This window comes from Cydia strobilella, chromosome 11 (genome assembly GCF_947568885.1).
Source record: "Cydia strobilella chromosome 11, ilCydStro3.1, whole genome shotgun sequence".
NCBI classification, from domain to species: domain Eukaryota; kingdom Metazoa; phylum Arthropoda; class Insecta; order Lepidoptera; family Tortricidae; genus Cydia; species Cydia strobilella.
Genome location: NC_086051.1, coordinates 9,461,559 through 9,477,746, shown reverse-complemented (window position 1 = coordinate 9,477,746; position 16,188 = coordinate 9,461,559). Strand labels below are relative to the sequence as shown.

The 16,188-nt window shown below is 35.7% G+C and overlaps 2 protein-coding genes across 2 annotated transcripts in view; one reads left to right on the top strand and one right to left on the bottom strand.

Moving 5' to 3' along the window:
- LOC134745129 (uncharacterized) overlaps positions 1-16,188 on the top strand; it is an 84,849-nt gene that overhangs the window by 55,557 nt on the left and 13,104 nt on the right. The window lies entirely within an intron of this gene.
- LOC134745199 (uncharacterized) lies at positions 7,195-8,239 on the bottom strand. The gene has a single exon (XM_063679195.1). The coding sequence runs from the start codon at positions 7,914-7,916 to the stop codon at positions 7,512-7,514; it is 405 nt and encodes a 134-aa protein (XP_063535265.1). The 5' UTR covers positions 7,917-8,239; the 3' UTR covers positions 7,195-7,511.

Genomic DNA, 16,188 nt, shown 5'->3' with positions numbered 1-16,188 from the left:
AAAATCGATTTATAGACTATGACCGCATAGTGTACGATATCGTACAGCGCCATCTACATTAATTGTTAAATTCCAAGCGCGAATTTGTCTTAAGACTATATAACTAATACAATCAAAGAATCTTTGCTAATACGCATGTTATGTAGTACCAAAGATAGATACAGATCCCCGTAATATATGGATACAGTCTAAGGAAAAAACGTGCCTCGAAAATCACGAAAATTTGATTCTCGATCAGAGGGCGCCACTAGTTTTGGCCTACACTCGTATAGAGGGCGTTGACGGTTTCGTTTGTTATTTATAATTTTAACGCATATCAGTGAAAGAACATGGGTCAAAATCATAAAAATAATTAATGCAAATAAAAAAAAACATTTATCCATATTTAAATACATTTTATCGTATTTTTAGAAATATTTATTTTTAGTTTTAAAGTGTGTCGACAGATGGCAGTGAATTTACTGGGGTTACAAATTTTACTATGACAGTACCGCTCTAGTATAAGTTACTCTATGGTAGTACGGTCAGTCGGGAACAGATTTAACTGTACCTCAAAATGATCAAAATGAATTATATTTTACTTTCCATATATCCTCATTGTTATAAAGTACTTAGTGTTTAACTCGGGTAAAAGTATTATGAATATTATGATGGTCGCTTTTTATCCTTTAGAACCTCCCTAATATTTGTGGTTTTATGAATGTTATCTTTTAATATCAAACTGCGTATAAACATTTTTCGCAACGTTAACACCTACCTTACAAAGATAGCTTTAGTATAGTAAATAACTATAAATTATATATATATATGTGCGCAGTGTTTTTTTAACGGTTACGCCTGCGCCTTTCAAAAGAAGTGTCCTGGTTTCGAAGCCGAGGCTTGTGCTAATGACTTTCAGAACGAGTCATATACGAGTTTCATTTTATATCTATAGGTACCTTCATAAAGATCTTCAATTTGATAATTACTTGTACTCGTATGTACGTTCTCCGAACTTTCACCAAGTGTTTTCGATGCATCTGAATTAGTGATACTTTGCATTTACGAGTACATAGAAAGCCTACCCCGGAAGGCAAAACTTATAAAATCGCACGTATCTACATACCTAGGTACCTACTCTTCGTTTTTTGCGAAAACGAGATGGTGACAGTTATTAAAATATAAAATGTTTTTATCTAAATATACATATAAAACAGTTCCATTATACACCTAGATAGTAGATACTGACAGACAACGCACTAAACCGTTAAAGGTATTTAGGATCTTGAAATATACCTAAAATTACCTTTAAATGTTCTAGAGCTACACTAAGAAATAAAAAGTGTAATCAAGTCGCAAAGGGTGAAAATTGGGTTAATAGATTTTATTTACGTCGACGCGGGTGGATCTACATCCACCCGCGTATTATATTATATTACCTACGTATTACATTAGGTTTTTTGCACAAACTCGGATGGTACCTATGCTTATTTTAATTCATCAATCGCTCATTTGTCAGCTCCTGCACCTGCGGTCACTGCATCTGCCCTAAAATGGCTGTATATAGGTACATTATTGTAAATAACTGTTAGTGACACATTTTGAAATATTTGTAAATAGCCTTTACTGGGTCACACAAACAATTGGCAGCGGAAGCCATGCCCGAAAACTGATAGTATATGTGTATTTATTGAAAGAGTACGTACGTAAAGATGACGGCCGCTTCTCCATACATACGTAGTCCCCACTTCCTCTCTGGATATTGATGTTATGGAAAATATTTTTACATAGGTAATTAGTTGAATATTAACCATTCTACGTTTGACTCCCTACGTTTGACTTTTTTCGATTTTCTGATTATTGTAAAAATTAGGAGCGAAAAACAGATTTCATACAAGTTTTTAATTGCTCCTATTATAATAATTAAAAATTAAAAAAAAATCTAACGTAGGGGCATACCTGTGGTTGATATACAACAAACTGTGTTACAATATTTGCAATAATGTTAACATCCAGAGATGAAAATGAGGAATATATTTATTTGTATGAAAAGGCGATTTGGCGCGGGTACGCCACTTTCGTCTTAACTGTCTATGTATGATTTAGTGAATTCTTGTTTAAACAGTTGAACTGTCACATAATAGTTATTTGTTATACAAGGGTGCAAAGTTGTATTTTACCCGCGAGTGTAGAATTGAAACACAAGCAAGCGAAAGGATTCTATAGGTGAACCACGAGCGAAGCAAGTGGTTCTAAAATAGTATCCTGAGCGTAGCGAGTGTTTCAACACACGAGAAGTAAAATACATTTGCGCCCGTGTATAACACAAAACTTTTCACCTCACTATAGCGAGGAAAATGCAACATCCACAGGCGTTAGATCATCTTCTTCACTGGAATCACTCATTTCTTTACGATATTATAACAGAAAACTCTGGAAGTTGTGTATTTTTACGCGAGTCGGTGAGAAAAGTTTTTTAGTAAAAAATTTGTTGACAACAATATTGTCTTCGGTTACCGCGATAGTTACTCATGAAATAAAACTATGAAAACAACAACACAATGTTGTTGACAATGTTGACATTTCTGACGTATGAAATGTCAACGATGCGTTTTGAAATTGCATCGACTCAACTTGTGCGTTCAGAATTATATTTATCATCATTATAAAAAAACAAACGTTTCTTATGGAATTTTAAGGTTTATGACTTAAAATCATTAAATAAAGCTAAATTTGGTATTTTTAATAAGATTCTCACACCATTTATTTAATGATAATTAATATCGAACGAATCATTATCATAAACGATTTACGTTTTGTTATCTGTCAAGCTACTTAAACACGCTCCATCCAAGGTCAAATTACTTTCCCCACTAGTGGATAAAACGCGTTTTTTCCCGCTTGTATTGAAGGATAAAAGACAACTTTCCGAGCTAGTGAGGGGAAATAGTTATTTGTTATACAAGGGTGCAAAGTTGTATTTTACCCGCGAGTGTGGAATTGAAACATGAGCAAGCGAACGGATTCTATAGTTGAGTTCTAAAATAGAATCCTGAGCGTAGCGAGTGTTTCAACACACGAGAAGTAAAATACATTTGCACCCGTGTGTAACACAAAACTTTTCCCCTCACTATAGCGAGGAAAGTGCAACATCCACAGGCGTTAGATCATCTTCATCACTAGAATCACTAATTTTTTTACGATATTATAACAGAAAACACTAGAAATTCTGATTTTTACGTGAGTCTGTGAGAAGAACAGTAAAAATTTTGTTGACAATGTTGACATTTCTGTTCTGACGTATGAAATGTCAACGATGCGTTTTGAAATTGCATCGACTCGACTTGTGCGTTCAGAATTATATTTAACATCATTATTAAAAAAACAAACGTTTCTTATGGAACTTTAAGGTTTATGACATAAAATCATTAAATAAAGCTAAATTTGGTATTTTTTATTAGATTCTCAAACCATTTGTTTAATGATAATTAATATCAAACGAATCATTATTATGAGCGTTTTACGTTTTGTTATCTGTCAAGCTACTTAAACATGCTGCATCCAAGGTCAAATTACTTTATAAAATGCGTTTTTCCCCGCTTGTTTTAAAGGATAAAAGACAACTTTCCGAGCTAGTGAGGGGAAAAATATCTTGCTTTACTGAATATCGAGTACTCAGACGTAACTAACTCTTTCTTATGTTGTTTTGTATCTTATACTTTACTTTGCGCTCTACAAGTTTACTGTTCAGGTAACAGTTACTTGCTATAATTTGAGTCCCTATCTACTTAAATAAGTTCATATTTATGAAACAAAGAATCAGAAGGAGCTCTTACTGTAAACCGGAAATGGAGACTGTCAAATATGAATACTAAGTATTATAGCAAAAGGATGTAATGATTGTTAGTCGCCACCAAAGTTTATATGCTTTTACGGCTATGGCTTAAAGGTGCCCACTGACAATCAGTCCGCCGGACGATATCGGCCTGTCAGTTAGAACAAAAATTTGACAGTTCAGAACAACTGACAGGCCGATATCGTCCGGCGGACTGATAGTCAGTGGGCCCCTTTACACGAGAGAGTAGCGGTACCGGGTCGTGAGTGAACATTAAACAATTACCTAGGTGTCAGTGGGGCAGCTCAAATGATCGCTCATCTACAGTCGGCTAACTGTACATGACGTTGATTTCCTCGACAGCTCTATAGTTTCGTCTATCGAGGTCTGTATTAGAAAATATGAATGTTTAAACCAAATTATGTTCACAGTTTGCGTCTGGGCCATGATACTGAAAATTAATTAAAAACCGGCCAAGTGCGAGTCGGACTCGCGTACTAAGAGTTCCGTACCATTACACAAAAAACGGCATAAAATCACGTTTGTTGTATGGGAGCCCCACTTAAATATGTTTATGAAATTAAATGCTTTTTATATATTTGATTGAATGAAAGGTAAATTGCGGTTTACGATTTATCATTCTCTTATTTTAGAAGTTACAGGGGGAACACATTTTACCACTTTGGAAGTGTCTCTCGCGCAAACTATTCAGTTTAGAAAAAAATTATATTAGAAACCTCAATATCATTTTTGAAGACCTATCCATAGATACCCCCCCCCCCCCCCCACACACACACACACACACGGTAGGTTTAATTTTTTTTTTTATTGAGTTTCAGTTTTAAGTATGGGGAACCCCCAAAATTTATTGTTTTTTTTCTATTTTTGTGTGAAAATCTTAATGCGGTTCACAGAATACATCTACTTACCAAGTTTCAACAGTATAGTTCTTATATTTTCGGAAAAAAGTGGCTGTGACATACGGACGGACAGACAGACAGACAGACATGACGAATCCATAAGGGTTCCGTTTTTTTGCCATTTGGTTCCGGAACCCTAAAAAGTACCTGCGTCAAAGAGCCGTAGGACTTATTTGAATAATGTGATATATTTATTGGCTCTTAATACGATATTTATTTACAATATTATAATATAAAATAACTGATGGAGATTTTATATCGTGTTCATATATATATTGCAGGTCTATTCCGTGCGGTAGAAATCGAAACTATAACCCCTGACTACCTGATCAATTTATCTCACAAATATGTATATAATGAAATTCATAAATCATATAAATAATATATAGTCACGCGACAAATCACGTATCTGTAACAACATTAACTACCTTTCAGTTAGCATTACCAGTACATTGCGAATCGCGATTTTTTTAAAGAAGCTATTTACTGGGCATTCTACAACGCGAAGGGTAGGTGTTATGCTAGTTCACCTTCTATAGAGCAGGATAGGGCATTGCCACGAAGAAAACATTATTATGACAAAGTGAGGCGAGTGGCATCAGATAAATGGTTCGGTCACCGATCCCGAGTGCTCACTTAGCGACTTACAACATGTACCTCATTTTTAAAAGACGTAAACCTTATCAAAATACTCGCGTATATACGACTTTATGCTGTTATTTGAGAAAGCAGACTCCATCTAAAATGTACAGGTTTTATCTTAGTTCTGAGGCACATACTATCTTTTATTGTTATCCTGCTAATGCCGGGAGCGACCCTCAGACTGCATGTCTGTCATTCTGCCAAGGTGTATTAAAAGCGCACGAGATCATTGTCTCTTAGAATAACCAGTGGATTAAACTTGTGAAATTGCTATGGCATATTTTCATCGCTTGTACCTAGCTCCGAAAATAGTCTTAATTAAATAACATTAGATTGGCGTAAAAACACATTTAATTCAAACTACAAACATGTCCTACCTAATAGATTGCTTTATGTACTAACTGCTTTTTAGTTGTATATATGTATATAGTTACATATGTATACCTACATAAATATAACATATTCTGAACGATTAAAATCTTAATTTAATATATTAGTCACGGTTTTTTGGGATTAGTGTCGAGTAATGTGTGGAACTCGTATGTTTTTAATTGGTTCGGTTCTAGGCTCCAAGTCACATTAGTTAGTGAAATCTGAACGGGTCTAGCACGGAAATGGGCAGTGCTTCGTTGCTAATGCTATTCCATGACCGACGTACCAAGTAGACCCCAGAAACAATTGAACTGTGTCTGATTGTTGCACCGTTTACGACATTGCAAACAACAAAAGTGACAGGGCAACTGCTGCATGCTGGCTTGGTTTTATGTGAATTGACCTATGCATGCAGCAATATTATAAAACCAAGACATATAAGTATGGGTATTATTCCTGGTTAATTTATTTTATTTATTTACTTATTTTATTTTATTTATTTGGAGATCCAACAGCTGTGACATTAACATGAAAATTATAGTAGATACAGGAAGCCAATTATAGGAACTCACAGGTAGTGACATGGTACTAAACTAATAGGTACTATCTAAGGTTGCGCAGTCGCACTATCGCAGCCGCATATGTTAACAGAGCCTATACAAATGATAACTAATAAGGGAGTCACTAAAATACAAATTAACTTAACTTATTGAAGGATGCCAAATTTCTGTTTTTTCGGCGTACTGATTAAATAAATAAGATATTCCAGTGCATTTATTATCACTTTTAGATAGTAGATACAGTGGTAGCACCCCAGTGGTGGCACAGCTTTAGATCGCTAATGTATTATTACAAGTATTACCTACCTATTGTTCCCATTGCAACACGATAGACTCTAATTACTCTAATGTTCTCTAAGTACCAATCTGCTGCACTTATATGCAATACGAATATTATTATGCATATTACTTGTAGGCGCTTATTGAATTGCAAATAATTTAGTACTCTATGAAATGTATTATATCTGACTGAGCATATAATTACTATAAATATATAACATGTATTCAAATTGCCTATGTGTAGCGTATATGTGCCTTAGTTACTATATGTATGTGTACAGGGCACTTCACATAAAAATACTTAATGTTTTCTTTTTTTTATTATTATTATGTCACACAGCCTAGATTTTAACTCTATAGGAAATATCAAAATTCCATTCTTGAATGCAGAACAAATTGGTAAATATTAGCAGCTGAAGGCATCATACCAGGATATACTATTTATCTAAGTATAACTCAACAACTTTACTTACGTAAAATTTTTTGTTTAACCTTCGCGATAAATGAAAAAAGTTTAATGTAATCAATTCTTGGCAAGAAACGTTGTTTATTTATACCTAAGTCGAAAAACTTGTTTGACCAGTTGGTGTAGAAACATAAACAAAAGTAATATCTTAAAACACTTTATAATTCCATTATTGTTTACAGAATTTATTTATTTGTATAGGTACCTAACTTAAAAATATTTCTTATTAACGTCATAATGTTCTCTATCTATCGTTATTTCCAAACCGCTCGAGGAATGGCAGAACGGAGCGTCAGAACACAGCCACTTCATAATTAATATAAATAACAGTCTGTGAGTGTCACTCGCCCGCGCAGAGAAGATGCGCTCGAGCGCACAGGAGGCGGGCCCGCCGCCGCCGTAGAATAGCATCAGCGCGGCCTTGACATTTGAGGCGCGGGCGACGCGGGCGCAGGCCACTAGCCCCAGCGGCGGACGCGGTAGAAGCGCGCCACCGGCAGGTACGGGTACCGCGCGGGCACCTGCACGTTCTCCAGGTTGTACCCACGCCGCCGCCTTACCAGCTCCTCGCTCACTTCGTTCCCAATATCCCTTTTCGTCGGCCTCACGATTTTCACCACATTCGATTCTAACAACACGTCATCTGCGATCACCGCCTCCTCGGGTCTATGTTTCGTGACGAGCTTCGCTCTGTTCTTTTGGGCCGCTAGGTACTCGTTGTTGAGCACGTAGTCCAAAAGCTTTGGCACTTGGTTGTATCGCGTGGCATCGATCTCCCGCTCGTAGCCGAGCCGATCCCGGGGAACCGCCGCCGCGGCGAGCGCGACGATGAGCGCGGACGCGAGCGCTAGGTATGCGTGCATTTTACGTTGTGTGCGTCGACTGTTTGAGCCGCGCGCGATCAACACACACTTTATATATGCGAGTGATCGACATCATTCGTTCCAAATTTGAGTGTGTATTTTTAGTGATTGATAAAGGCTGGAGGCGCTCTTGAACTTGATCGGTTGAGATGCAGGTGCGCTACGTCTAGCGGGATTTTGTGTCCATTGGAGCGTTCGGGTCGTGTCCAAGCTCAAGTAGGTACTGCAATTACTTGTATAATTTGATGCACCGCAGCGCACCGGTGGCTACGAACGCTCATGAACCTTGTTCCACATACATTAGCCGACATTACCCGACGTGGCTCTCGACTTTACAAGGTGACCACCACGGCGTATATGCTTATCATGGTGTTTACACCTTGCCCTGTCATTAATATTGCCTTTGAACACATAACAGTAAAAAATTATGATATAGCAAATTACACCTTAATCGTCTTGTACCTAATACCATAGTAGTATTAGTTGACATCAGTGGGGCGTACGCTATATCCAGCTTATAATGATAACCTTTAACCAAACAGGTCTTGCTTTTAAATACTGTTAAAAAGTAAGAAGAGGTTACAAGGTAGGTAGGTAAAAAAACGGAACCACACAAAACTAAACTAAAGGGGGCTTTAACGTCAATTTGTTCGCTTTGCTGAGAAGATAATCAGCACAAATTGCCCATTTACATAGCACACGACTTATTCAAGGATATCTGTCGTCTTATTTAAAACATTTATGGATGAATACTTATTACGTTAGAACAGCGTTATTATGATTGGATCCCACAAAAAATACGTAGCACAAATTAAAGCTGGCGTCACGACAATGCAGGTTTCGATTATTGTACCATGTTATACCGTTAAGTTGTTAGCTGCTAATTGATCATGGTCAATAATGATCGATAATTGAGCAATGTTGATTTACTTGCTGGCTACTGCCATTGTGGCTTAAATATGTTCTATTTTCATTTTAATTACGCTATTAATACTTCCTTCCGAATTAATAAACGTAGTAGCAACTTAAAATGCGAATGTCTTGTAAGTTGCGTTGTATTTCTAGCTTTACTTTAAGTGAGCAATGGCGTTGGTCGCCGTTGGTGTTAAAGACAGAGATTATACAATTTATAAATCTCTGGAAAATAGGTATAGTTTCTTGAATTTTTAAAGGAACTTAAAGCACTTTCAATGCGATTTTTCTTCTGTCTTTTATGCGCTTTTAAGTGATTTTGAGAGAGAGCTTTATTTAACATAGGCGATAAGATTTCGTGTTAGTATGCTTCGTTTTCAAATACCCAATTCATTGATATGTATATGGAAATCGAAATTGTCTTTTGAATGATAGGTAGAAATAGAAAGCCAAATAGACGAGTTAATCCGGAACCAAAATTCGAGGTCATCTTCGAATGTAATATAGAAAATCAGAATAACTAGCGGAAGCCATGAGTTACCAACCTTCTGAGATTTGTTGGTCAGGTAATGATGTGTGTTTGTTACAGTAATAACATGTAATACTGACTGGCATCTTGAATAAAAATTAAATTCTAAAATTGTAATAATTCTTACCTAGTCCTTTTTTACCTTAGTCGACAAAACAAATGATGTAGATAAAATCTATTTTTTTTTAATATGTACACACACAGTCTTCAACAAGTTCTTAAGAGGAAAGGGGACGGTTGTTTCTCCATGCAAACGTAGTCCCCATTTTCCTCTCTGGATATTGACATTATGGAAAATATTTTTACATAATTGGATGTATATTAACCATAGCTATGCCCCTACGTTTGACTTTTATGATTTTTTGATTATGGTTAAAATTAGCAGCGAAAATCAGATTTCATACAAATTTTAAATGCGCCTAACTCTTATAATAATAAAAAATTCGAATAAATCAAAATACTTTCAATAGTGTTAAATGTCTCCACTTTTGTCTTAAGGCGATACGTATATAAGTTAGCACGTATACCTACGTACTCGTATATAACTTGGGGTTGTGTTGTTTCACGTTTAGAAAAATGGTTATTGAAGAGAGTCCATCTTTATCACTCGTGGAGCATTCGAGTGACAAGGATGCAGATAGACAATTTTCCAATTTCGATGTTCCCGGTGCTCCCCAGATCAAGTGAACGCACAAAAAATGCTCCGGTCGCAAGCATTCGTCGTGCTTTATAATATGGCAGCCTTCCATGAGATGCACTAATTAGGCGCGCAAAACGTGCGCTGTGTGTTGTACCTATGTCAAATTTCAGCACATACTCAGTCGTAACCTGCATAACATGTAACTTATAATCAAGGGAAGTAAATAAACTATAGCATATTTAAACCTAACATTAAGCAAATTAAGCGAAATCAAGCACGTGTTCTTAATTTAACTGCCTTTAGGCCTTGCTGTACTAATATCATTATAAATCAAGTCTAAAACTGGTTTCGTTTATTTATATGCACATTTGATTAAATGAGGCGTAAGATTAACTTCTTTGAGATGCGCTGTCAGTATTAGCCGAAACAAAATTATATGGTTAAATAATACGTATTTTTTTGAGATTGCTTCTTCTACAATTTTGTTTTCATTTTATACAAGTGATCCTCGTACACAGAGCACCAAGAGCGAAACAAGATACCTTAAAAACAATATTCAGGGCCAAGTACAATGGTATTTCCAAAATGTTGCTCGTACCTAACTCATCTGTTCTAATGATTTATCACATAAAAATATTTGCAAAATTAAATTAAATTCCTAAGAAGTTGAAGACCTATTAAAAATTATATGTAATTCGCAAGTTCATGTATTCTGTAGGTAATGTTTTCAGTGGTTTACCACGGTCCGAGCTCTACCTTACATAATTCTGAAAAATAAGGCCGAGCATATTATAAATTTATCAAAATATACCACTTTAGTACGATTATATAAACATAGCAATGAGATTTATCGTGTAGTAAAACAGCGGAAATAACTTGGAAGTAAACGGAAGTTGCTCGATCTGAAACTCAATGTAAGTAGGTAGGTACTAGGCGTATTTGCGTCTCTCAAGGCAAATCTGAATACCCGCGCAGCTGTATTTATTCGGCTACGTCTTCTGAAATGAGGCAGCATTTAGCGACACCTAATGAATTTCGAATTTAGTTTAAATTTAATCTGAGCATGAGTACGTTAGGCGTTTTACGCATTTATTTTTATGTGCGGGCATAACATTTATAACAGACAAGATAGCGAACTGAAGTTTGGGTCTAGCATTTATATTTATTAGATATCTCATGTGCCATAACTATTATTCAAACTACACATACATTGCGGGGTTTATAAAAAAATGTGCACTTTAGTGTAAGCGGTCGTGTATTTATGAACTATAATTAATTTAATCTTTACACATGTCACACAGTTTCACATTCAGACAAATGTACGAGATTATCTATACGAAGGAAAATATTTAAACAAACTTACCAATAACATACAAATTGTAATAGTTAAGATTAAGGATTACTGAAATTTTGTACTAATTCTACCTAAGTGTCTTTATTGCATCAAGTTGCATTAAATTCGCCTTACTTGTTTACCTATGCCACAAATTGTCTAAACACTGAACATACATTGTCTTCTCGTAGGTACTTCTGAAACCATGCGTTATTTGGAACAGAATACTTAGAATTTTCGCTTTTCCGCAAAATAATACCCAGCTCAGATTAATTTACAAATTAAACACAATTGAAGAGCTTCAGGGAAGTCTGATAAATGTTATAAAAGATGCTGCAAATCATCTTTGTTTAAGTACCTACTGTAGATATTTAAAATCTTTATAACATTTATCAGACTCCCCTGAAGCTCCTCAATTGTGTTTAATTTGTAAATTAATCTGAGACTCAACGATTTGAAGTGATCGTTTTTGCATCTCATTCAACGATTCAAATTGATTTCGATAGTCAAGGAAATGTAAATTTAAAGAGCCTGTCGCTTAATTAAAATTATTTTATAGGAAACTCTTTCGCAGATTTATAATTTTTTTCTAAATATGTCTTATAGTGAATACAAAATTTTAATATAAAAAAAAAACAGTAAACGGTTTTTGATAAATTTCCCTCCAATACCCTCCAATACTATGACTATTATGCGCTACCTACAATCAAAAATAATCTCGCAAACAGCTATTATGTATTCGCAAACAGGTAATATTATCTACGCAGTACATGTATAAGAAAATGTTAAAATACTAAATTAATAAGTTATCGACTATAGTCCAGAAAAAAGCCCGTAGTCGGTTTGCAGTGAGCTTTACGTTAGGAACTTATCTTAGTCCTTAAAATACATAGAGACTTATCATACATTTGCACATTACTACTACACTAGCATTATACATTTGATATGATATGATAATATTTCCTAAATACATACTTACGTTGCCGACCCATTTTTATGGATTGCAACCCGTTGAGCTTCCAAATTTCTATAGGGATATATAGGACCGTTCATGTTCCGAGATTTCATACATTTATGTATGCAGCTAGCGTGTAGATCAACGGAGCCTTATGGCCCGATTCGAACAATGCTTATAAGAAGTTACGGCGGTACGATACTGACCTGTCAATGTCAAAAGTAACGTTTTTTGGTTGATAAAATGTCACTTTTGATACTGACAGATCAGTATGGGACCGCTGTGACTTCTTATAAGCATTGTTCGAATCGGGCCGTTAGATTGATGCGTAACGTAATGTTAGCGGTGGCAAGATGTTTCTGTACAATGCTCACCAAACGACCCCCGCCCAAGGACTCGCGGACAATGCGTATAGCGATAACGTCCCTCTTCCGCGTTAGCTCGTTCCGCTTTAATCACACCAGCATCGTTCTGAATATTAATATTCTTCAACCAAATTCGATTAACTCAATACTCAATACACATTGCCTTTGTATACTTGAACCTGCCTTGTTGTCTTCAAATTTAGTAGACTAAGTAGAACTATCATACTAACATTATAAAAGTACAATGTAGACTCCGTTTAACCCTTACATGCATGATTTTTTTCTATTTGACTGAAATTAATATATGTGTACTTGTTTACCGATTCTGGAAAAAAAAATTAAAACATAAATTTTCACTGCTAAATCAGTGTTAGAATTTACATAGGGTAAATCAAAATTGATGTATAAATATACAATTATTGGTAAAGATATATAAAAAATCTTACTACCATTAGAAATTTACACTATTTGTAATATACCTACAATAAAAATTGTAAATATAAAAAATTACAAACCCCGAAAAAAAAACCGCCTAAATTACATACTAAAAATCATCAACTATTCCAAATTTTCCGCCATTTTTTTTAAAACTAAAATACTGCGCAAATTTGAATAAAAGGAAGTGTATTAATTTACGATCAAAATAATTATACAGGACCAAATCGATTTTAACTAATTATGCATAAAATTATTTGCTTTTTCTTGTGTAGGCTGCATCCATCACTATGCATTTAAGGGCTACCTTTCCACCGATTTGAATATATTATGCCGTGCAGAGTTAGCTTGGTCCGTCTCTAGTAAGGCTGTTTTTGGTCAATAGTTACATACAGCTTAGAAACTATTACAAATATTCACACCCCAATATGTACACCCTATTAGGGTATAGGGTATATTGGGGTGTGAAAATTTGTGCCATGAACGAGTTTCTCGCTGACGATATCGCGGGCACTGCTAGTATCACTACACCTTATAACACAAAGTCCCGCGCCGCGCCGCGTCTCTCTGTATGCATGTATTTTCTCTGTACTGAACGAAATGTACTGAACGGGTTTTCATGCGGTTTTCACCTATCAATAGAGTGATTCTTGAGGAAGGTTTAGAGGCATAATTTGTTAAGAGTCCCTTGTCGGCAAGCTCGGTTCTCCATACAAACGTAGTTCCGCTCTCATTTTATAACGACTAGCTAGATTGCTCTGAAACTTTGTACTTACAGTAGGATAAGGTATATCTATGTCTGTAATTAGTTTATGTAGCTTCAGATACCATAGTTAAAAAAATACAGCGAATTTAAGTTTTTCATACAAAACTTGTTTTTGCTCTATTTCGTTTGTTGTATAAACTGGAGCTATATAAACGAATTACAAATCTAGATATACCTTATATCATTGCATGTACAAAGTTTCATTACAATCCAACGCGTAGTCTTAAAATGAGAGCGGAACTACGTTTGTATGGGAAGGTGCAATTCGGCCGACCTTTTTTTTTTAATACTACGTCGGTGGCAAACAAGCATACGGCCCGCCTGATGTTAAGCAGTCTCCGTAGCCTATGTACGCCTGCAACTCCAGAGAAGTTACATGCGCGTTGCCGACCCTAACACTCCTCTCCCTCGAGCTCTGGCAACCTTACTCATCGGCAGGAACACAACACTATTAGTAGGGTCTAGTGTTATTTGGCTGCGGTTTTCTGTAAGGTGGAGGTACCTCCCCAGTTGGGCTCTGCTCTAGATCTGCAATGACATCCGCTGTCCTGTGCCCTACCACACAAAGCGAGATGTCATTCATAGTGCCCATACCTTGCCGGGGACTCTTAAGGTTTTGTGTAACCCGTAAGAAGCCGGGGCGGATCACTAGTTAAATATGTATTATCTTTTGGAGTTCGGAGTCAACTAAAAAAAAAAACTAAAATTTCATTACAAAAATGATTTATATTTTTTACTTAGGGCCACTTGAACCATCCCACTAACCCGGGTTAACCGGGGGTTAAATACTGATATTTGTGAGGGTTCGGCATTTTGTAAATAATAGAAATCCTAAATAAATACTTAAATGGTGTCCGGCCTATTAGAGCATACATTCAAAACCTTGCGCTTTGATCTTTATATTTACATGTCGATAATTTGAGCATGTTTAACAAATTCATAAAATAAATGAATAATCATAATCAATGACTGTGTTTGATGTTCAAGTTATTCGTAGTGTCTTGTTTACTTACTGTGTTTTAGGGAATGTTTATGTTAGAGCTCGGAGAAATTATTGAAATTACTTGAATTAATTATTAATGGATATCGCTTCACACTCGCAAAACTTTAGCTGTGTGGCTTAGTCACCTTTCTTTAGCGGCTAAAGAAAGGTGACCAAGCCTTCCAGTGGACGAGGTCATTATAAAAAAATATATTTATATATACATATATACTCGTAGATGTTAGTGGTACCTATAAATTATTATTTTTGTATAGTTCATAATAAACATTAAAACGCAAACCCACCTCTTTGGTTTCGTTCCTGATATTTAAATAAATATATTTAATTTTCTGTGTGTAATTAGTCTAAGCATAAATATCAATGCACTGGATTTAAATGTTGATCAAAAATTTTACGTACTTCTTTTTCTTTTAATTGCTATAAAATTAAAAAAAAAAACCGGCCAAGTGCGAGTCGGACTCGCGCACCGAGGGTTCCGTACTTTTTAGTATTTGTTGTTATAGCGGCAACAGAAATACATCATCTGTGAAAATTTCAACTGTCTAGGTATCACGGTTTATGAGATACAGCCTGGTGACAGACGGACAGTGGAGTCTTAGTAATAGGGTCCCGTTTTTACCCTTTGGGTACGGAACCCTAAAAATTAAAACCCTAAGCTATTAAGCCAAAAATATCCATTTATGTCAAAAATACGTTACATCATTTTCGAACATGACTAAGAACCACCGCAAGAGGAAACTCGTTTTCACGTCAAAAAAACCGCATCCGATGGAAAGCTACGATGCCACAGACAGACAGACAGACAGACAGACAGACTCTTTTTGCATCGGGGGTAAAAAATGGCTTCCATCTAATTTATGATGAATTCACCAATGTCAAGGGCAATGGTGCCGGAGAGCACGGTGTTGTTCGGTAGTTGCATTTAGTAAAGTGATAGCTGGACTTCACAAATAGCCACGATGGATTGCCGGGTGTTGACTAAAAAACGATTAAACGCGTTTCAAGATTAATTCTTGATTAGCTGCACACTTCCACGTTAGTTCAGTTATTAATAAGCTCTCAGTATTACACTATAAACATTATGAATACCACAAAATATCCTCGAGATGACTTTTCCATTTTGAAATTTAATCCGAAATCCTACATACTTATTTGAATAATCCATTATTGCACTGTCAGTGAGCTGAAGGTCGCTATAAGAACTGTGTGAGATAAATAAAACAATAACGCACTTATAGTGCGAACAATCCTAGTTCTTTGGAATTGTTTATGTCCGTGCAATGAAAATCCACTATAAAAGCTCAATAAAAAAACGATAATTTTTCTAGAAATAT

Bases quoted from the DNA above. Each gene is read 5' to 3' on its own strand.
- LOC134745199 (XM_063679195.1), bottom strand. From the start codon at position 7,916: ATGCACGCATACCTAGCGCTCGCGTCCGCGCTCATCGTCGCGCTCGCC.